This window comes from Talpa europaea, assembly GCF_964194135.1.
Source record: "Talpa europaea genome assembly, chromosome: 15".
NCBI lineage: Eukaryota > Metazoa > Chordata > Mammalia > Eulipotyphla > Talpidae > Talpa > Talpa europaea.
Genome location: NC_140083.1, coordinates 69,123,046 through 69,146,764, shown reverse-complemented (window position 1 = coordinate 69,146,764; position 23,719 = coordinate 69,123,046). Strand labels below are relative to the sequence as shown.

The 23,719-nt window shown below is 43.5% G+C and overlaps 2 protein-coding genes across 2 annotated transcripts in view; both read left to right on the top strand.

The window, feature by feature from the left end:
* Positions 1–16,577, top strand: part of LOC311185462 (antigen WC1.1-like) — a gene marked incomplete at both ends in the record, with an annotated part of 85,142 nt that extends 68,565 nt beyond the window's left edge. The window contains 2 exon segments of the mRNA XM_084256087.1: positions 13,880–14,194; positions 16,564–16,577. Of these exon segments, the coding sequence (XP_084112213.1) occupies positions 13,880–14,194; positions 16,564–16,577 (329 nt within the window).
* A 190-nt stretch (positions 16,578–16,767) lies between these two features.
* Positions 16,768–23,719, top strand: part of LOC311185461 (antigen WC1.1-like) — a gene marked incomplete at both ends in the record, with an annotated part of 64,173 nt that continues 57,221 nt past the window's right edge. Inside the window, one exon of the mRNA XM_084256086.1 lies at positions 16,768–16,798. Coding sequence (XP_084112212.1) covers positions 16,768–16,798 — 31 coding nt within the window. The remainder of the gene's footprint in view (positions 16,799–23,719) is intronic.

Sequence of the window (23,719 nt, the reverse complement as noted above, 5' to 3'; positions counted from 1 at the left end):
TCAGGCATACATTCAGGACCGCAAGGATCCATCATCTATCCTGATGGCAGGAGAGCAGAAAAGCCTGACATTTTTTCCTTACCCTACAGAAGAGTAGAGACTTATTATCATTTTTTCATACTCCAAATTGTGAAATATGATCTGACAATAAATTTGGGGGCTTTTTCAGATTGTAGGAATTAATGTGGAAAGTTCTGATAGCAGTGTAAATTCAATTTGAAATATAGAAAAATTTGTTTGGGGGAACCATATAATCAGTTTAATCATATAATTAGTTTAAATTTGGGGTTGACTATTATTAATGAAGATGTTCAAAGGCCCTAATTGGAATCATAAAATCACAACTATCGAATGAAACATGATAATTTTCTTGCATTGTTTCAGTTGGCAGATAAAAATCACTTTCCTAGAACTAGGCCTCTGTTTAAGTGTGAGCACTTGGGGTCTGGGGAGCAGGAGGCCGTGGGGTATGGTTGAACTCTCCCTTTTGTACTCTGAGAGTCCAGATTTTCTCCTGAATATTTCTGGGTCTGGGTTGGGCAGGTATTGAGGTGGTATTCCTCAACCCCAAGATTGAGGAATCTAGGGGAGTCATCTCCTGCCCCAATTCCTAAGGAAATCAGACCACACGGGTATGAGAGTGTTCACTTTTTTCTCCACTCCTCACCGTTATTGCCCCAATGCCTTGCAGCTGTCAAGAGCAAAACATGACTTTGCACAGAGTAGCTGAGTGGAAGAAGCAGCTTTTGCCTTTCAGAGAGTTGCTGGGTGTAGGGTCATGAAGGACCACTGAGCAGGTTTTCTAATCCAGCAGACCCGGTAAAGGAGGAGTCAGAGTCCTCAGTGGCTTTTTGCAGGCTTTTATTGGGATTTACCTGGTACACAGCAGGCAGGGATGCTGGGGGGCCGGGAGGCTGGCAGGCCTCCCAGCCCCCAGCAAGTCTTCACTCTACTGGGCTCTCCGGCATTCTCTGCTTCTCTCTCGGCTTCTTCTTGTTCTTGTCTTCTGCTGGTGTTCCCATGATGCCACCTTTAAAAGCCCAGTCTTAGCCCAGGTGAATCCCATCTACATAGGCCCACACCCTATTCCAGGTGCCCGCCATCAGGCATGCATTCAGGACCGCAAGAATCCATCATCTATCCTGATGGCGGGAGGGCAGAAAAGCCTGACATTTTTCCTTACCCTACACTGGGTCTCACAGATACTCTGTAGTCTTGGTGCACTCATCTACTTCTACCAAAGAATTCTTTTATTGTCACCACTGAAACCAGATTTTCTTTACCTTGCAGCCCTCTCTCAGTGGTCTCCTCGAGGAGCTGTCATCTCTGGCATGGGAGAGAGAGGACTCCCATTGGTTCCGAGACAAGAAGACCATGGCTATGATGATGTCGAGCTTAGCACTGCGTAGTACCACTTTTGGATCAAATAAATCTTCAATGACTCTTCTGTAATATTGTTTCCCCAATAAATGAAAATTCTGTCTTCTTCATTACTGCAGAGGTTTTATTTGGGCCTGTGATGAAAGGACAATCTTCATAATTAGACCCTGAGCATCAAGGACAAATGTTTTTAATAATCCAGATACATTGGCCCCACTGACTTTGGAAAATTCAGTCTCCAATCACATCCCACCCTCCTGTGAAATCTTCATTGATATATCCGTGTATCACGGCCCTCATCCTACACTCTTGCCTCCTTTAGTGCAGAGAATGTCACACTTTATGGAACAGTATAAAAACCTGAAATCTGGCCCTGAACTAAGTATTTACTCAGTAATATACACTTGGAAGCACTTCACTTAATGTTCCAAAAAATGCCACCCCTCCTTTGCTAAAACCCAGAAATGAGAGTCACAGTGAATGGGTGAGTAGGCAGGAGGGAAATGGTTGCAGCTCTTCTAATTTTGCCAACAGGCTTATGGAACATCAATGTCAAAAATCTCCCTACAATGCCCTTCTCTTCCCTTGTTATTCTCCAACATCCCCAATCTGCCCTTTCTCCATGAAATTGCACATCCTGGTGTTCATAAATCCTGATGGTTTTTACCCTTTTCCATGAACAACATTCTATTTCCTGCTCTGACTACATTTATTTAAGACCATGGTAATCAAACTTCACCATTACAAACTCTTTTGAAGTAACTTCTTTTTTCCCATTCATTTCCAATCATCCACACCTATTTTCCTTCAGTTGTAACGAGAGAGAGAATTGGGGTGTGGAGCGGAGGGATGGCTAGAGGGAGACAAGCAGGCAAGTCAAACAATGAAATTCTTCTGTTGGAAACACTTCTGGTTTATTATCCACTACATGACATTTTATAATAAGTCATCTGCAGATAAATGCAGTGAACATTTACAGCATTCTAACTTCAGAAGATTTCACCAAGGTTTTATGGTCTTTGTAAAACAACTACTTTGGGAAAAAGGATATGTACTACCAAAGATGTCCATGACATAATGGGAAACTTCCAAAATGCACCAATTACATGTACAATTATTTTTTTCAAATGCTCCACAAGCACTACCTTAAATCAAAAATTGGAAGACACTAGCTACATTAGAATTACAAAGCCCTGAGCTGAGTCATAGGAGCTGTCCACATGTGGAGCTCAGCTTCTTTCTTCAGCCTCCTTAACTATTTATTTATAGTCATTTTCGGGACCAGCATATGGAGTCTGTCGGTTTTCCCTAAACACATCAGGTTCTTTTGGAGGAAGGGACCAAGTTAGAGTCCCTTGTCTAAGGAAGTGACACCTGGAGCATTCGTGAATCTGGGCAAAGTAAACCTCGAGTGGCCTGTGAGGAGGTGAGAAAACAATCAGTTCACTCATCTATTTCCTTGAAGAAAAGTGTGTTTGAGGACCAATTGTGTAAGAGCAATTAGAGTGAAACTTACTAAATTGGCAACAAATCAAATGCTTTCTACAGAATGTTTAATTTTGAGCAATATCTACAAACAAATACAGGCCATTACTGCTCTATCAGAAAATAGGCAATTAGAACATCTGTAACCTCATCTCAGTGTTAAAAAACATCATGGAAACAGCACTGTGGGATGCTCTGGGGATGATCATTCAACATCATCATATGCAGGGTCCCCTTTATCCCCAGGGAACAGCTGGGAACTGTATCTTTTCACCTGAGAGTCTGATGGTTCCTAAATAGAGGATCCATTCACTCTATGTTCTACATATTTTTTTTTCTAGGCCAAATATTTCATTTTCATTGCATAAGCCAGCAAAATATCCGAATTTCCATATTTCCTGATTAAGACTTTGTAGTCAGATTACTAAAATAGTCAGATTATGTTTCCCAGATGTTATTTTTTTTAAGACAGTGTTTTGCAGGCCTCCTGTTTATAATCACTCTGCCTCCAGGTCTTCCCAGGCCCACAGGAACAAGCACCTCTGCACCTCACCTCATTCAGCCAGATGGACCCTGTTCCCTTCCAAAGTGAACAGTGACTGTGGCACTGAGGGCCTCTCCATAGCCCATCTGTCTGCACACCACGTGGGCATCAGGCAGGTCCCAGCCATCATCACACAGGGTGTCCCAGGAGCCCTGGTGAAGATCTCCACTCTGCTGGTACAGGATGGCCTCCGTCCACCAGGGGGACCTGTGTGCTGTCTGAGGAGGGAGAGTCAGGTCAATGGGTCGTCTAATCCAGAAGAAGGCTTTCATGGTGCTGGGGTCCCATCACCTGAGCAGTTGGCAGCGTCCTCTTCTGAGGCTGCAGAGCCTGCTGGTAGAATCACATAGGGGAAGCACCTGGGTCTCAGTGTGGTGGGAGGGTTTTTGCTAATTGAGATACGCTAGACAGAGAAAGACAGATAGTATATGATATCACCAGTATTGATACAGTTAACAAGTTTGTCTTTCCCCCATTTTTTGCAATTCCCCTTATCTAGCATTAACAGGATTGATGACTTGTCTTTCCCATTTGTTGCAGCTTCCCCTCCCCTTGGGAAGAAAAAAAAAAGCTGGCGCCACCGGTTTCCCTGTAGACCCCTCCCCCTCGCCCTAAGAAAAACAAGTTGGTGATCACCCGTCTCTGTGCCTTGACACCTTCCCCTTCCCTTAAGATGAATGAGCTGACACCCACCCATCTCCCTGTTGAGCTGGCGCCCACTTGTCTCTGTGCGGACCCCTTCCCCCTCCCCTTCGCTGATGCCTACCCATCTCCCCCTGTATAAATACCCCTGCCCACTGCCAAAGAGCAGGACGGTGGTTTTTCGGACATGAGTCTGCCTCCCTCCTCATTTGTCGACAAATAAAACCGCTTTCCTTTTCCTCAAACTTAGTTTCCTTTTATTGGCTGAGGGAAACTGAGGCCGGCGTTCGGTAACAGTATGTGGAATCTAACAGTGACTGAACTCAAATAAAGTGTAGAGATTACCAGGGGATGGGGATGGGTTATTGGAGAGATGCTTTTTAAGGATAAGGAATTATAAGTTCTAGATGAATAAGTCCAAGAGATCTAATGCACAGTGTGGAGATTATGGACAACAACACTATACTATAAATTTCAAGGTTGCTCTGAAACTAGATCTTAGTTGTTCTGTTAGGGGGGAAGGATGTCCTGAGCTAATCCCATGCAGGCTTTGTGGACCCCACCCCCACTCTAGACCAAAGCCATCAAGACATCGGGAAAGACAAATCCCGTCACCACCAAAGGGAAGGTGGCTGGGACCTGAGGGTGGAGTTAAGCAGCCAGGTTGCATATAAAAACCAAACACGTGGGCCTTGGGCTGGCTCGCTGTCAGTCGCCTCCTGGCTTTGTTATAGGACAGGGAGAGGGGCAGCCCAAACCCTGCAAACCTGCCTATTCTAAATGGGTTCTGCCATCCGCCGCATCAACACAACACATATGAGACTTGAATGGGAAGGAACTTTAATAAAACTAGGCTTCTGGCTTGCAGCCAGCTCTCAGGGTGCCATTTGGGACTCCAGATCGGCGGATCGGGTAGGACGCATTTAAAACTTTGTCTCCCACTTTTCTCCCTGAGCTGTACATTTCCTCCTTTCCCCTTCTCTTGTAAATAAACCTTTTATTAACCTTTCGCGTGTGCCTGCAGTAGAGCATTGATAAGTCCTTTTAAGCTCACGGGTGAGGACCCACAGTCAGGCACCCCGTTTTGTATTGGGGCTGACCTATAACAGTTCTACCACAAAAAACATAATAATCATGGGACATGATATAGTGTTAAGTAATACATGGTAGTAGTCACTGTGGAACCAAGCATAAGTATTCTTAGCCGTTGCTTTGTCATTTGTGTGTAACTGCCATTTTAGAATTTCAGGTCTTGCAGGTCTTGCTGTCCCGGGAAAAGACTGCATTCCAGAGATAGTTTGGACCCTCACTCCACCCTTACTCTCTGGTCACCAATGAGGGTGAACTTGCTGTCATTGGAGCTGCAAGTTGGAGCTGCATCTTGGCCTGGCCAGTCAGCTTAGAATGATAGCCTGGCAAAGTTGGAGAACGCACCCTTGTAGCCAATGAGTAACTGCCAGCATAATTTAACCTTATTGAAAGACCCCTGCTTCCTTTGTTCGGGGCTCTCGGTATCTGCCACTGCGTTGGTAGGTGCCTTGAACCCGGACTCGAGTCTGAAATAAACTCCCTTTTGTGTTTGCATCAGCTGTCTTTGGGTTCTTGGAGGCTATGCTCGCCGAGTCTGCTGACCTTGGGCACAACAGTCACCTCCATATGTTATACACATATATGTATAAATCCATAAATATATACATACATGATGCATGTATAAGTGTATCAATGTTATAGGGCAACCCTGATATAAAACGGGTTGCGTGGCTGTGGGTCCTCACCCACGCGCTTAAAAGGGACTTACTAATACTCCACTACAGGCACACACAAAAGGTTAATAAAAGGTTTATTTAAAAGGGAAAGGGAATTAAGGAAATGTACAACTCATGGAGAAAATAGGGAAATAAAGTCTTTAATGTGTCCTACCCGATCCACCGACCTGGAAACCCAAAGGCATTCTCAGAGCTGGCCGGACACTACAAGCTGGCGGAGAGCCAAAATGGGGGATCCCCTCCAAAGCCCATGTTTCTGGGCTTTATACCAACCTGGCTTTATACCAACCTGGCTGCTTAACCCCACCCTCAGGTCCCAGCCACCTTCCCTTTGGTGGTGATGGGATATGGAGTTCCCAGTGTCTTTTGGCTTTCGTCTGGGGTGGGGGGGTGGAGTCCACAAAGCCTGAATGGAATTAGCTTTAGGACATCCTTTTCCCCCTAACATCAGTACACACCTTAAATAGACACAGTGACATTTGTCATTTATATCTATTTTTTAAAGATTTATTTATTTATGCATACAAGAAATGGGTACAGGCCAGAGGTGCGGGTGTGAGAGGAACTCACCAGAGGCAGAGTAGTGAACAGAACAGACAGACTGACTAAAAACACTGCTGAGGGGAGCAGCAGGCGAAGTAGGAGAGGTCTGCTGCGCCACGTGGATAGCTCCCTGGCCTGCTGAGGATCAAACTCATGCTGCAGAGGCTGTGGAAAGCTTCACAGTCTGTGCTTAACCCCTTGACCCTCCAGGGAGGTCCACTTGTCATTTGTATTTTAATAAAGAAATTGTTAATTTGATAAAATGATAAAGGCTGTTTTGTTGTCAGCAAGAATGAGCTCAAGCAATTTGTGTCCAAAGGTTTCCATTTCTAAGCACTGTAATGACGCCATCTTATTTGGCCTCAAGGAGGCCAGATGAGAATATGGAAGTTGAATAAGAGGCTCATATGAAAATGAAAGGAGGAAGGGGAGGCAGAGGGATTGAAATGTCCATAAAGAGGACCCCGGAGAAGAAGGTCATGCTTTTACTAACCATTACAGAATGGGCTGCCAGGTGCAGATTGCCACATTGTGAAATGGGGTGAATTTTGTAGTTATGTTATAATGTATAGACCCACCGTATCCCAGGGAAGTATAGTTTATTCCTGGTGTGCTACGTGAGAGCCAGCCGCAGCAGCCTGGGTGTCAGGGGCTCCTCAAGGATGGGATGGGGTTGGTGTAATTGTGGAAATGAGGGGGAGGGGGAGTGAGGAGATGCAAACACTTGGTCAGGGTGCAGGCATCATCCTGTTGAGGGTCTCTGCAGCTCTGTATTTATACATCTCAAGCAAACCATGAGAGTGCATAAGCATATGCATTAAGGCAGGAAGATAACAATCATCACATCTTTTTCAAGAATAGCCAAGGGTCTATTTTGCCCTCCTGCAGAGGTTGTGACATTTATTATTCTTTGTTTTAAAGAAGGCACAGTTGCTAAACAAAAGTGTTCTTAGAATAGTCATTTACCTTAAATAACCAAACAGTCATTCTATTACTAGTAAAAAACTTGTATGACTGAAACTAACATTTCTGTGCTTACCATGGTAAACAATTAACTAAGGACAAGGGGAAGCAAAGGACAAGAAGTTATCTGGGGGAGGGAAGCTGCATTGACTTTTCCCTAGCCCCAAGCTCTCAATTAAGGGAGGAATTCTCCTAATTTCACAAGAGTTTTTCTACCTATTATTCCTATACTTATCTCGTCAGCCTAGTTACCGCATCTAACTTTAAGATCAAGCGAAAATTCCTTTTTCTGTAAGATTGCTGATTGTTGTTTAAAGAACTTCAAATATTTTATTGGAGGCAGGGCAGGAGATGGTTATAGCTTTTGGTTTCCAGAATGGTTAATATCTGACATATCAGTAGTTGTAACATAGACTATTTCCAAGTGCATTATTTGTGCTGCCATGGTTATTAGCTCAACCAGTCACAAAATTGTTGCTGACTTATTCTTGAATGCACACTCTAACAGCTACCATACCAATTGTCACCTCCAGGAGAATCAGCCCTAAACAAACAGGAAGAATTTAGCAGGAGCCGTCTATGGCGCCTCCTGGTATCAGGAATTTTCTTACACTTGGTGCACGGCTCATGTCTGCCACCCAACTGCTATCTTTAACTTTAAAGTAAAAGAATTTTCTTCTTCATTTAGCCCTCACCTCAAAAGACCACATATCCATATTAAAGACTTGGCCTAGGGATGTTTACAGCCTTTTGTTCCCAGAAGTTTTTCACTTGCTAATGTGAGGCCAAATGTTGAATTACTGCCTTTTGGCAGAGGATTACTAATTTTATAAAAAATGTAATATTTGTATCACTCAGTGCCATTTGCCATCAAATTGGTTATTCAGTAATTGATCAAGCAGCATTTGCAGTTTTACTTTTAAAAGCGTATATTAACCATGGTAGAAACTAGCCATAAACAAATAAGAAGAATCTGCAGGAGTCAGCTAACGAGATTCCTGACTTTTCAGGAATCTGCCCCATGCCCAGACCTCTGTCAGACAACATGAGTAGCATGGCTCCCAGCACTGGTGAGGTGTCTGTACTGGTCATGTTAGTTTTGAGGGGTAAATATGTGACGGAAGGAAAGACAGACAGACTTTATACCAGCTGCATCTGAAACCCCATATATTATGAGGCTTTCTTTACAAACTAGAAGTAGAAAAAGGGGACCCTCCCACCCTATAAGGATAGTGATTGTGTTCCCTTAATGCCAATCTCAATGTTTTTCCCCAAAGAACTTTTCATTCTATTTTTTTTTTAAAGATTTGTTTATTTATTTATATAAGCACTGGGTACAGTCAGAAGCACGGAGTGTGAGAGAATTCACCAGAGCCAGAGTGGGGAACAGAACAGGCGAAATACACTGCTGAGGGAAGCAGCGGGTACTGCAGGAAAGGTCTGTTGCGTCCGTGCTGCAGAGGCTGTGGGCAGCTTCGCAGCCCAGCACTCAACCACTGCGCCACCAGGGGAGGTCCGGAACTTTTCATTCTAAACCAGTTTCCTACTCATCTCATCTGATTTTTTGTTCTCACCGTAGATTCTTCTTGTTTCTTTGTAGCCACAACTTGTTGGGCACTTGACTCAGGAGATGTAGGTTCATTAAAACAGTCCTCTTTACGTGGGCCCATGGGTGGTGGAGCTGACCCAGAACCATCAGCACCACCTGACCCCTCCCAGCTGAGCTGAACCAGTCACTGAACCAGACCCGGGTGAGAGAGTCAGTCACGCATCTTTCACTAATTCAGCTTTTCTGTGTCCGCTGTGGGGCCAGATGACACCTGGTGTCAGAAAACCTCGCCTCTCATATAAGGAGACATCTCAGATAGAGCATCTAATTGGTGTTTGAGCCTCAGAAAGTTTCCGTTTATGGAGCGTTTGATGCAGGGACGATGTTCAACAGGGTTTCTATTGGCTCTGGAAGATGGCAAAGTCAGGGGGTGGGACTATATAAACCCCTGCTGTGAGAAGAAGCCCCCAATAAGGACTGAGGGGGTTCTTTGTATATTTGGGGAAACTGAGGCTGTTACCTGATAACATGAGGCTCAGAACTACCTTGAATGGACACTTCTTTCTCACAGGACTTGGCTTTCTCCTCTCCACCATCCTAGCGAGCGCCCAAGGTAAGCAGAGCCTCACTTCCTAAGATCAGCAGAGACACTGGATCAGTTCTCAGACTCTGGGGGGTGAGCCCTGGATTGCCAAGGCAACTTCTCTCTGACCCCTTGGTTTTGACCAAATGTGATCTTTAGTGACAGTGAATGTTCATTTTTTCCCTGAGGGGCCTCTGCTTTTCTAGATTGGCTGTGAGATGTTGGCCATATTCAATGCTTGTTCTCAGATTGACCAGAATCTGTGTTCAGTCCTCCTCAATAACATTTCAAAATAATGAAAATATTTGATGACTTCCCAGTTTTCCTCTAATGGATTATGACTGAGTGACATCCTGAGGCTGCATCTCTCAGATTCCTTCCTGCACCCAGTACTGAATCTCCCCAACAGGATTGCTCCACAACAGGATTTTGCGTTTCTGCTCTGTTAGCATAAGGATGAGACAAAGAGAGCAAGAGAGAGAGAGACAGAGACAGGTGTGTATAAGGAAAGTTTGAAGAGCATATGAAGGGTGAATGTATGAGCAGGAGCATGTCTGCCAGGCACGTCAGCTTCCTAGAAAGGGGTCCACAGAATCACACTCTAAGGCAGATGGCTGGATTTGTGGTGAAGTGATAGTGGTGATGTTTGTGTATATGTCTGTGATGAGGGCAGATATGGATACCTTTAAAGAAAACCCTCCCAGTAGAAACTTTAATTACCGCCCCCCCAGATACCCCTGCACCTGCAATCAAAACCTGCCTGTACCTTGCTTTTTTCTTCCCCACAAACCCACAGCTCAAACGTTTTTCTGCTTTACTGTCATCCCCCAACACAGGGTGCTGGCAGTTGTCTCCCTGCCTGTGGTGTTTCCCTTTCTACATGTTGACTCCATGGTCTTTCACCCCAGGGGGGGTGATGGAAATGTAGGTGTCCCTGGGGGGACTGAGATAAGCACTGCAGGCAGAGGAATGTGGCCTGTGAGACCAGGATGGGTCCCTCTGGGCAAGTGTTCCCCGTCCCAGTGGGATCTCTTTTGTGTCTGTGGCATCTTAAGGGTCTGCTGTTGAGGAAGAGCCCTGAACTTGTGAATGTCCTTAGATGGGTTTTCTCCCTGTAGTCCCCCCAGAACCTACATGATATCTACTCATCTCTGGGCCCCTGACAGCAGAGTCCAAGATAACAGTGTTGAGCCCTGACTTGACAATGATCTGGCACATCCTGGTCAGCCAGTCTTTCAGGTATGTGCCTTGGGCCTGGCTGCTCTAGATGCTCCTTCCTCTCCACCCCTGTTTCCTCCTGATTTCAAGCCCCTCCACTCAGAAATCTCTCTCTCTCTCTCTTCTTTGGGAAATTCTCCTCTCAATAGGAGTCTGATCCTCACTTATATTTCTTGAAACTTCTATTCCTGATGACTGACCCTTTGTGAGGACAGGTGTCCCTTGCAGGCTTTGAGGTTCTTAGGGGTAGAAGTGCACTCTGAAAATGAAATATAAAATTGGTGCTGATTCCATTTGGCCTCTCTAGCTGTGAAAGCAATGAGTTCATTTACCAAGAAGAAATCACACTTCACTCTGACAAGCATGATTTCTCCTCAGAGACAATATCTGTTAAGAGCACATGACTCAAGGTCCTCCCTGGTGGCACAGGTGGTTGAGCGCCGCATTGTGAAGCTGTTTGCAGCCTCTGCAATGCAGTTCAGCCAGCCAACGAGAATCCCACATGGCACGGCAGACCTCTCCTGTCTCGCCCGCTGCTCCCCTCATCAGTGTATTTCATCAGTCTGCCTGTTCTGTTCCCCTCTCTGTCTCCAGTGAATCCTCTCACCCTCCTGTGCATCTGGCCTGTACCCTGGTTCTTATATAAAAATAAATAAATCTTAAAAAAAAAAAAAAAGAGCATATGACTCAAGTATAGGCTCACACGAGTTGCCCCATCTCCTTGTTTAATGCAGTCCTGGTATCAGGTGCCAAAGAGCACTGACTCCCCTGAGCTTGGCACAGCAGTCAGGACCTGCCGCTCCCTGTCATCCTTTCTGAATGTGAAGTCCCTGCTTTAATAAAGGCTTGTCTCATAGAAGAGAGTCATGGAAATATTTTAAATTTATCTTCCCAGTCACCTACAACTTTCATCTGGTCTATAGGACATTCATCAATGTGTGTTTTAACAATGTTTCCATAGTATATATATTTTCCCATCATTTTATTCTCAACTTTCTTCGCCCTTTTCTGATAGACAGGTAACATTTACTTGAATTGCGTAGTTTTATTTCGATTTGCTTTTAATTGAAGTATCTAATCCATTTACTTTAAATGCAGTTGCTGATATGGTTGAGTGAGTATCTACCACTTACTTTTAATTGACTCACGTGCTTTACATGCCCTTTCTCTCCAATTTTAGGTCTTCTTTTTTCATTAAACAGTAATATTCCTCTTTTGCTGTGATTTTTGTCAGCTTTACAAGGTGTTGGGGATTTCATATCTTCCCTGGTATTCTCAGAATTTCTTGAAAATGTGAGTCATAGCTTTCATACATGTTTTTAAATTCTCAACCATAATCTCTTCAAATACAACTTCACTGTTCTCTGTCTCTGTCTGTCCTCCTCTCCCTTCTCCTCATTTCATCTTCCCTCCTCTCTAGGACTCCTCTAATTCACAATTCTGTCTTGAGTTCTATAAAATTGTTTTAAACTAATTCATTCACCTCTTACCCATTGATGTTTTGTTTTTAGTTGGCAACTGTTATTTTGATATTTTCAATATATTTGCATTTCTATGTTAAATTCTTTTCTTTTGAACTGTTTCTTGTCTTTTTTCCTCTTATTCACTGAATCCATGAATCATAGTTAAAACTCTTATCTGCTAACTTCAACGTATTTATTGTGTGTGTTTCTAACTTCTCTTATATTGTTTTCTTTTTCACTATGTCATGTGGGCCCATCTTTCTATGTGCCATGTAACTTTATATTTAATGTTAAAATTTGTGTATGAAAAAATAGGAAACACCAGATATATTTTCTGACACTTGGAAGCATCATCTTTTGTTCAGCTAGGCAGGTGAGGCAGGGGCTGCTGAGCACCCAGATATCGAACTGTAACCCAGACCTGACCTGAGCTGGAACAAGCCTCACTGGAAGTTTGGGTGACACTCAGTCTATCTCTGCTTATCTCAATGCCTGTGGAAAGGGCATTCTGGGAACTCAGAATTCAGATGTAAGGCTAGATATTTTGGTAGCTCAGCACCAAAAGAATAAAGGAATAGCCACTCTGCTTTCCAAGAGTTTTGACATGCTTTGGCCTCCTGCCCTCACAACACATGCACTGGGCAAATATTTGTGAGATGACCTTCTCTAGGGACATGGCCTTCAAGTCTCCTATTTCACCCTCCAGCACCAGCACTTACTTTAATTCAGTCATGGAATGGAGTTAAAACCTACAACTCCTCCATTATTTATTTTAGCAGAAGCTCTAGCTTTTATCTCTATTTCATCATTTACTTAAATTGCAATATTGACACATTATTTAACCTCTGGGTGTATCACTTTTTTCATTTATCAAAAGGAGAAAATAATAATACAGAGAATCTGTCACAACTGCTTGAATGTTTTCAGCTCAGGAATATAACCTGTTTCTGCTGTGTGGTGGGATTAGAGATACTTTCCCCTACAAAATGAATAATTCCAAATTTTAAATAAAGAAAATCCCTGACATGAAGTCAAGTAGACATTATATTGTTTTGAGGAGGAAGCAGATGTTTGATGCCCAGTGTCTCTGGCCAATGTTAGTTTCATCTGACATCATCTCTCAAGTGAGGTGGTCCTGACTACTCAAAGAGAAGTTCATTCTGGAGCCTAGAACCATAAATGAAATACTCTGGGTAAATCATGGCCTGTCTCATGATCCATTCAATTTCCAGCTGCGAGTGACTATACCAAGCAAAGCTGTCACTGGAACGGGTTTCATGGCTGTCTATGAGTATTCTGATAAGCTCACAAAAGTTCCCTTTAATTCGATTACCAGGAAGTGGGTGTGATTTATAAGGAACCCACCAGCTAGTAGTCCTTTACAGCCACTCTGCACTAATTTAACTGCTCAGGGCAGGGATTCTGACATCTCTGGACATCTCAGATGCCAGCAGACTCTACATCAGGGTTACTCTGACAGGACCTGGTCACACCTGCTCTCTCAGACTGCTCACTAGTTGTTTTCAGCTACCTTTCTCCTGTTCTTTCCTATTTTCACCTTTATTGCTCTGGTACCTGCTGTAAGAAACCAGGTGCTGCCTGAGTGCAAGCACTGTCTCCACCAGCAGGCTCTGCAGCCTTAGCGGAGGATGCTGCCAACTGTTTAGGTGAAGGTCCCCCAGGACCAGGAAAGCCTTCTCCTTTCCAATGAGATGCCCCATTGGCCCGACTCTCTCTCCGCAGACAGCACACAGCTCCGCCTGGTGGACGGAGGCCATCCCTGCGCCGGCAGAGTGGAGATCCTTCACCAGGGCTCCTGGGGCACCATCTGTGATGACAGCTGGGATCTGCGTGATGCCCACGTGGTGTGCAGACAGCTGGGCTGTGGGGAGGCCCTCAATGCCATGGTCTCTGCTCACTTCGGGAAGGGATCAGGGAGCATCTGGCTGGACGAGCTGCAGTGCACAGGAAAGGAATCCCACGTGTGGAATTGCCCGTCTCAGGGCTGGGGGGAACACAACTGCCGTCATTCCGAGGATGCAGGAGTCATCTGCTCAGGTATGGTCAGTAAATTTTCCTTGCTAGGAGGGAATGGAAATTTCCTAGGAGGCTGGTATCTGTTGGGACAGCAGAGATAGATGGGCCAGAGAATTCTGAGACACACTCCATTTCTCCACAGTTCCAAGGACACAAAGCTTCTGTGACTGATGAGTGTTTTTTACTCCTAACAAAATTGCTAATCCTTTCTTCTTTACTGATCTTACCTGACAAATTAACTTATTCTATTATCCTGATTAATCTTCATGATTCTTTTATAATTTACTTTTTGTAAGAGTAAACATACATAAATCCCCACACAAACTCCTCTTGTAGCGTGAGACTATTAGTGGGAGGAACAGAATGAGGATGCACTTTCCCTGGTTAATAGTTTCAGTATGGATACTGTGAGTGCAGTTTAGCATTGGGTTAGTAAGAGCAGAGCACATATAATGTATTCTTTCTAAATGTAAGCATAAATATTCATAGTTCTTTGGCCAGTATAGCCAAAATGCTGTAGAGGAAATACTTGGTGTCATAGATCATCACTCATTGCTACTGGAAATTACGCTCTCTTTTCTTTCAAAATTTTGTGTAAACTTAAACTTTGGAGGCACACTTAGCCATGCACTGAAGAGTCAATACTAGAGGCAATAAAATGTTAATTTTTGTGTTTTATGGAAAAATATCATAGATTTATTTTATTTGATGGTTTCAAAATTAATTGCATTGGGGGATTTGAGAAGAATGGGACTGAGGGGACAATCATAATTTTCAAAGATGAGGAAGCAGTTTATAGAATATGGAAGGGAAGGGGAGGGTCAGGAGAACTGAGAGGACACGCAGGGTTCCCTGAGCAGCACTGAACATTCAGGGATGTGAGGAGCTGCCATCCATGCCTGAAGGCACAGGGTGCTTTACAGCAAGTAGCCAGACAAGGACATATCTGGCCACAACTTTCATTTTGCCTGAGGTGGGCTTGATTCATGTAAATAAATTGCCTTTTTTTTTTTTATAAATCTTTTTTTTTAATAGAGGCATGTTTTTATTTATTTATTTATTTGTTTGTTTAGTTTTGTTTGTTTGTTTATACATGCACTGGGTACATTCAGAAGCGCGGGAGGGACAGAGAATTCACCAGAGCCAGAGCAGGGAGCAGAGCAGGCAGAAGGACCGAAGTACACTGCTGAGGGGAGCAGCGGGAGGCAGGAGAGGTCTGCGTGCCATGTGGGACCCTCCACTGGTGGCCGGGGAGCAGCCGGGGATCGAACTGGCGCCACAGAGGCCGCGAGCATCTTCGCAACCCAGCGCTCAACCGCTGCGCCACTGGGGAGGCCCAATAAATTGCCTTTTGAAGCAGCAGTTCCCCTTGTACTATGCTGTCCCAGTGTCTTCTAATTTTTACAAAAGACTTAGAACTGTCTATTGGTTACTTTTCCTCTACTAGAAGTTATCACCTGCAAAGAGAAGAACATTGCTTTTTTTTTTTCATTTTGTAATTTTTTTATTTTCTATAATTCTTACATTATTTTTCACTTTTGCACAATGTATGCATTTTCATTTTGGTTACATTTCCCATACAATTGCACCCCCCCCTTATTTTGACCCTAGTCCTTCCTCTCCCCGCCCCACGCACCTACAACCCCCACCCCCCCATAGTGTGTCTCTGGTTTATAGTTGCTTGTTGATTTTGATTTTTACTTTGAATTAATTAGTCTTTTTTTTAATTAATTAATTTATTTATACAAGAACCAGTGCACAGACCGGATGTGCGGGAGGGTGAGAGGATTCACCAGAGACAGAGCGGGGAACAGAACAGGCAGACTGACGAAATACACTGCTAAGGGGAGCAGCGGGCGCGACAGGAGAGATCTGCTGCGCCATGTGGGACCCTCTCCGGCCAGCCAGGATCAAACTGGAACTGCAGAGGCTGCGGACAGCTTCACAGCGCGGTGCTCAACCGCCTGCGCCACCAGGGGAGGCCCATTTATTAGTCTTTTAATTGGTCCCTTGTTTAGGTTTTCTAAATTCCTGCTATAAGTGACATCATCCGGTATTTTTCTTTTTCTTTCTGACTTATTTCGCTGAGCATGATCCCTTCTAGCTCAATCCATAGAACATTGATTTTTTATAATTCACATTCCCAGCACTTAGAAAATTTTCTTGAATGGCAACTCTAAAATGACAATTGTATTTTGAATCAAATAATATGAAGGGGCATCTCAATATCGCCTCTCTCTACTCATTTAGCAACTTGTGCTGTTTGGAGATGCCTCCTCTGAAGCTCCCCTCTGTCTTCATTTTCATCATTTCCCAATAAAAGTCTCAGTCTTGCCTCACTTCATTATCCCCTGTAAACCTCTCTCCTTACCCTTTGCTGCCCTTGACAGGAAGGTCTCCATGACCACCTTTGGCTTTCCAAGGTGAGGGGAAGCCCCATTGTCCCAAGGGTAGAGGTTTAGTTTGGTCTTCAAGGAAGATACCTCAACCTTTGTGGTTCCCTGATGGGCAAATACCAATCCTGTGGAGACATTTCCCACATCTCAGGCACCCTGGGTTTTCTTTCTTCCAATAGAGGAGTCAGAGCCTGGAGGATGGATGAGAACCTGGAAGGTTCAGAGGCAGGTGAGGCTGCTGGTCAGGGGCCCTGAGAGTTGGTTTGGATGCAGATGAGTCACAGCTGCAGGGAGGACAGAGGAGGAACTCTTTACTGAGTGGAAGGAATGAAGAAAGAAAAGTGATGAAAACCAATTTCGTTATCATTGCTCTCTTGCTTCCCTAGAGAAAACCAAGTCCAAAGGCTAAAACAGTGAGAGAGAAACATCCTCTGACCGAAACAGCCCCAAGAAGAAGCTGAGATGTAGAAAATTGGGGCTTTCCAGACTCAGGTTTGGGCAGAAAGAACAGATTCCTGGAGATTGGCTCCAGAGATCCCACCTATGACTCAGTTGATGTCTCCCTTGCACATGTGCTACATTGAAATCCTCTCACTGATGTGAGAGGATAGGAGGGGTGAAGCACCAAGGAGAGAGGGTCAGACATAACTAAATGCTGTGCCTGAAGGAACATGAGCTGTTGTGCAGGAAGCTGGGATATGGAGCTGCAGTCAGGAGCATAAAATAGTTACCAAAGGGCCTCCCTGTTGGCGCAGGTGTTGAGCGCAGCGCTGTGAAGCTGTCGGCAGCCTCTGCAGCGCCAGTTCCATCCCGGCTGGCTGGTGAGGGTCCCACATGGCGGGGCAGACCTCTCCTGTCTTGCCCGCTGCTCCCCTCAGCAGTGTGTTTCAGTCAGTCTGCCTGTTCTGTTCCCCACTCTGTCTCTGGTGAATCCTCTCACCCTCCCGCACATCTGGCCTGTACCCCGGTTCTTGTATAAATAAATAAATCTTTAAAAAAAATAACAGTTACCAAAGAAGCTATGTCTGGAGGCCAGAGTGTGCGCCAATTCTGTGACCTTGACACTGTGGTTCTTGTGACAGAATGTCCCTGGTTTCTGCTTCTCTGGCCTAAAATAAGGACAAAGTCCCTGCAGATCTTCAATATTATTTACATCTCTTTAAACACATTGATCTTTATCAATGAAAGAGCCGTTGTTTGGTGTGGGTCTGGGTGCCTCTGATCTTTCTGATTGAAGTAACAGTGTGTCTGCATCTCTTCAAATTTATGACCCAGATCTGAGCCCAGTTCTCTACAAGGCAACATTGCAAATAAAGGGGGTTTTGTTACCTTCAGTTTTCCTTATGTAGGTTCTTTAGGATTGTGTGGGGTTAGGTTAAATGGATTAATCCAACTTCAGTGGCCCTTGGTAAAACTGTTTTGTTTTTTTTTTTTTACCCTTGCCATTTAACCTACTTTGGCAAATTTTTAGAAATTTTTCCTGACATTTTTTCAGGTCAAGTCAGTAAGACTGATTTCCAGTAAACAGACAAGGAGCAGGACAGGAGCTGTCAATGAGAGCCCAGTCTTCACCCTGACATTTCAGAGGGGATTGTCAGGAGCTCAGGATGATGCTCCACATCAGCCAGGCCCTTCTTTGACCCTCAGTTGTACAGAAACTGCATCTACATTCCAATAAATACACAAATGATACCAAAGAATTGGGTGTTTATCTGTGGTGAACTGAATACTATTATTGGAATATTAAAATTCTACTTCTTACTAATAGTACCAGTCTTGTCTACATATTAAAATGTTCCTATCACACTCTGCCATTTACTGCAGCATGGGTGGAGATGGAAGGAATTATGCTAAGGGAAATAATTCACAAGGAAAAAGATAAATATCTGATGGCATCGCTTACATGTGGGATATAGAGAAATTGAGCAAAGGGTTGCAGAAATGAGAAAACTTGCAAGCTGGCCATTGATCTGCAGACTACAGCAGTGGAGGGGGTGAGGGGGAGGTAAAAACAAGGGAGGAAAGAGCACAAGGGACTGCGTGATGGTGCACAGGTGAATTGGCGGTGAAACTATGGGGGTTACTCCCAAGGGGAGAAATCAGATAATTTCCAAAAATGAACAATGATGTAAGAAAATGAATAATTAAATTTTATAAAATTAAAAAGACCAAAATACATAAATAAATAAAATGTCCTATCAGGTCATTGATGAGTGAAAGAATTTCTGTCACATCACAGAGGTGAATGAGTTTAAAATAATAGGCCAGCATTAGAATTCATGCTTGTTGGAAAAGATCATGTTAATAAGAAGACCCTAGAATTGATTTTCCTTACAGTCAACTTTTTTGTCCAGAAGAATGTATACAATTTATTTTTTCTCTCAGTTTTCTGCTTCGCTTCTTATATATAGATGTTTAATTACTATAAGTTTATTTTTGAGATTAATATCAAGTGGAAATATGATTTTATTATATTTAAATCTATCTCTAAGTTTTCAACATTATTTGCTGAATAATGTAGCTTCTTCAATGATTTAAAATATTCCCTTTACAAATACTAAATTTCTGTGTACATCTTTGAGATGACTAGATATTTTATATTCACTCCTCCCACTTTTGTCTATTGTTATGTTTTTGATATCTAATCCCTTCACATCTATCTTTGATTTCATAAGTTTCCTACAATTTCTTCCATGTGAGTTTTAAAATCAATTAGAAAAAGAATAAGAATTAATAGTAATTTGCTTCAGAAGGCTCTATCTTGATTTGTTTGAGAACTTATCATTCAACATATATTTAGGTATCTAATATACGTCAGATTAAGTAACAGTATAAAGAATATTTCTTTCTTACTCTGAGTTTGTCATTTCATGAGCTTAATATTGAAACTAACAACCTGTTATGAGAAAAATGCTTTAATTAGAATGAGAAGCATACAGCCAAGCTCCCAACTAGCCCAGATTGGGGGTCCTGCCCTGGGCCTCTCTGGGTATGGAAATGGGTCAGAAATGAAAGACACGCTATAATCTCACCAGTCATACTCATGTAAGTGAACCCCTTTGTCCTTAAATTCTTTAATTTCTGTGTGTCATTCTGCTTTGTTTTGCTTTCTGTAGCATGTATTTAGATTCATTCTTCTGAAATCCTGTCATGCATACTTCACAGTTTGCATACTTACGCAGAATCCTTTACCAGAAAGAATTTTATCATGTCCATAATTAATATTCCACACTCAGAAGCCAGACATGCATATGAAAAATATTCTTTATAATTTTCGTTATTTTACATTTTCATTTCATTTTATCCAAAATATGGTCCCTAAATGACCAAATTATGATCATGAATCTTTCTGTGGTCTCCCTCATTAAGTTTAAACTTCACCCACTCCCAACATAACCTACCACACACCCCACCCACACCCCACTTATACAAACGTTGCTGCCCTTTTTATTCTTCTTTCCACCCAATTGTAGCTCTTAAGATTGTTTTTTCAGTCTACATGAAAGAAATGAGAAATGGTTGCAGGGATAGGTGGTGGTAATAGGATGGGGTGCAGGGATAGGATGGGAGGAATACAGGATGATAAAATGTGTTCATATCTTGTTTGACAAATATTTCCTCCAAGTTTTTGTATCTTTTATCCTTATTATGGCTGGTGCAATCCAAATTCTGACCTGTTTGCTTCCCTCTTCTCCCTCTCACTATTTTTATCGTATGCTGCTTATTCAAGAACTCACACAGGACAGAACAAAGAGTTAACATAGTGATAGGATTAAAATACAAAGAAAAACCTGTAGTAGAAAGGGATCAGCACATTTGTGTCTCATGATCTCCCAGTGAGATCTCACTCTCCAGCAAGTTCATGGACAAATCCCAGGGTTTTAGGAGAAAACTCTAAGATCAATTCTCCTTGTATTGTGACTCTGAGCTTTCTGAACATCCAAATTCATCTGTGCACAGCCTCTTTCACAATCAGGTCACCTAAGAAGTTCTTGGAATTTCTTGCCATCAAAAATTGTCAAAAAATTGCATGTGAAACCATGGAAGTGGACATTGTCTATTTCCTCCCTGGAACATCAGTCTGTCTGTGGCTGGAAGCTCTCATGGGCCAGGACTCATGGATTTCCTAATCCTCAGTCACTAGAGGACCAGCTTCTGAGATAACAGTGGCCAGAACTGTCACGCCAGAAATCTCAGGGTGGCAGTTATGTCTGGATAACAGGCCTCTAGCCTCCTTAATGCCAAGGCTCTGTTGACTCTGGGCTAAACATCTTGGGAGCAAGTCTGAACACCCACTACAGAGCAATGGCCTCAGGTCCTGTAACTTCCTGATGACTAGATATGGAATTCACATTTCTGACACCTCAAAATGTACATATTCTTGGGATTCAGTCATCTAACTGACCCTGAAAATCCTTCTGGACTTATCTTCAGAAACTCACTCTTGAAAAGTCAATTCTGACTGTCAGATCTCTTTCCACGCTCTGCCCTTAGAGAGAAAGATATTTACACCATTGCCTGTACATGCCATTTCCCATGCCACTGACAGGTCGTGAACACTCTCTCTCTTGTCTTTTCTCTAGGATTTATACGTCTGACTGGAGGGAGTGGGCTCTGCTCAGGGCGAGTGGAAGTATATTCCAGAGGAGACTGGACTCCAGTGTCTGACGGGAACTTCACATCCCCCACTGCCCAGGTCATCTGTGCACAACTGGGGTGCGGCAAGGCTGCATCTGTGCTGGGAAGCGTGCCCTTCAGAGAGTCAGATGGACGGATCTTTGCTGAGGAGTTCCGGTGTAAGGGGCAGGAGCCAGAGCTCCAGTTGTGCCCCAGGGTGCACTGTCCTGGAGGCACCTGCCCCCACCGTGGGGCTGTTCACCTTGTCTGCTCAGGTGAGAACAGAGCAGGATTCACCTTCCCTGCTTTCTTTGATGGGCTAAGAAACACATGACTTTTGGCTGAAGTCCTATCTTCTCCTCCCAGCATACACAGAAATCCGACTCATGAACGAGGGCAGCTCTCAGTGTGAGGGACAGGTGGAGATGCATATTTCTGGGCACTGGAGCTCACTCTGCGCCTCCCACTGGAGTCTGGCCAATGCCCATGTTGCGTGTCGTCAGCTTGGCTGTGGAGTCGCCCTGTCCACCCCCAAAGTAGCACTTTCTAGGGGAGGAGCTGACCAGGTCTGGAGGGGCCGATTTCACTGCTCAGGGGCTGAGGCCTCCTTGTGGAACTGCCCCATGACTGCACTGGGTGCTCCTGACTGCGGCCCTGGAAACACAGCCTCTGTGATCTGCTCAGGTGAGAGAGGGGTGGTAAATGCACTCAGGGTGCTCAGGTCCCTCAGAAGAGGATGTATGGGAAAACTGGCTTCGGATTGAAGAGTGGATTATATAGAACAAACTTTTGTCAAAATGTGTCCACATGTACTCTTAATGTAGGTGTTTTATTGCAAGAGAATTACACATTAATCAAATCTAATTTTTTTTAACCAGTTTTCTTTTTTTTCTGGGTTAATTCTCTGTGGTCAACATACATGATTTTTATGACTTCTTAGTTTTCCCTTTGAAAATATTTGGAACTCATTTTGCCATAACATACAATCAATGTTGGTAAATGGCCTACATGCCCTTAAGAATAATGTGTATTCTTCTGTTTTGTGCAGATTTTACAAATCATGCCATTCACATATTCCAAATACCTACTGAGAGCTTTTCTGAAAGGGACAGATCTTTCACTTTTGTTTTCTGAATACACATTGCTTCACACTATGATTATGGAAAGCAATCACTTCGTTTTTCTTCTTCCAATCACATATTCTTCATGCCTTAGCCTCTCATCAATATTTCCCCCGACCCAGCAGCCTTCTGCTATTAAGCCCTTCTGAGTTCTGCCTACTTCCTTGACCCCAAAGGAAGATGTCTTGGCTCCTGTGAATAAACACGTTCTCAACATCCATAGACAAGTCCTGCAGACACACATTTTAAATTCTCTGTAGGAGAAGCTTAGTTGAAGAAAAGCATTTCTCTTCCTTGTTAGGCCTCATAAGTACCTGGGTTGCTATTGCTGGCTACCAATTTCCCCAAAAAAAAGTTAGCATCAGAAACAAAAATGCATTTTTATTTTGCTGTAATTTCCTGGGTCAGGGATTTGGGGAAGCTCAGTTTGGCAGTTATGTCTGTTAGATTCATGTCGCTATTGCTGGAGCTGCCTGAACTGGGAACCCAGGATGCTCAATGACAGGAGGGCAGACCCCCTGCCTGTGGCTTTCCCTAGGACAGGCTCAGCAGAGCAGCTCCCCTAAAGCATGTGTCCTCAGTGAGGCTGGGGAGGCTGCACGACTTTTCTGTCCTGGTGCAGGGAATCAGCAGTGTTGCCTCCACTGCATCGCGTTGCCTACAAGCAAGTCATGAAGGTCAGTGAGATGCAAGAGATGGAGGCATAGACTTCACTCCTCAGTGGCCACAGTATCAATGATTTTGTAGATATGTTTAAATGGTACCAGGATGTACGAAACGTCCCACTATGAGAGTGGGTTTTTAGTTTCTACCTTTCCTTCTTTCATTTGTGTGTTTAAGGGTCTAAAACTTCTTATATATGTAACTTAGACCTTCCACCCTATCTGTTGTGCCCCTTTTCACGTTTCTAATTATTTCGTTCTGTGCTGTCTTCCTTATACTCTCCTCTGAGGTCCACTGTACTCTCCTCTGAGGTCGACTGTACTCCTGCCTCCAAATCTCTGCTGAGGTTTTCAGTCACATCTGTAATGTTGAGTTGACACAGGTCTCAAGGGGAAAGAGATTCACTCCTGCTCTTTGCTTCTCTCTGAGCATCTGGTTCCAAAATTCTCACAATCCTTTAAACTCTGCAACACCTTCAACTCTATTGCCATATTCCAATTTTTTAATGTTCATTCTCAGTGATTCTCTGTATTTGGCTTAAAAACAGAAATATTAGTGGATCAAGAAGATGTGGTATATATACACAATGGAATATTATTCAGCAATCAAAAAAGATAAACTCCTGCCATTCACAGCAATGTGGATGGAGCTAGAAGGATTTATGCTCATTCAGAGGAAAAAGAAAAAATATTGGATGGTTTCACTTATAGCGGGAATATAGGGGAACCAAATAAGACATCAGTGTAAAA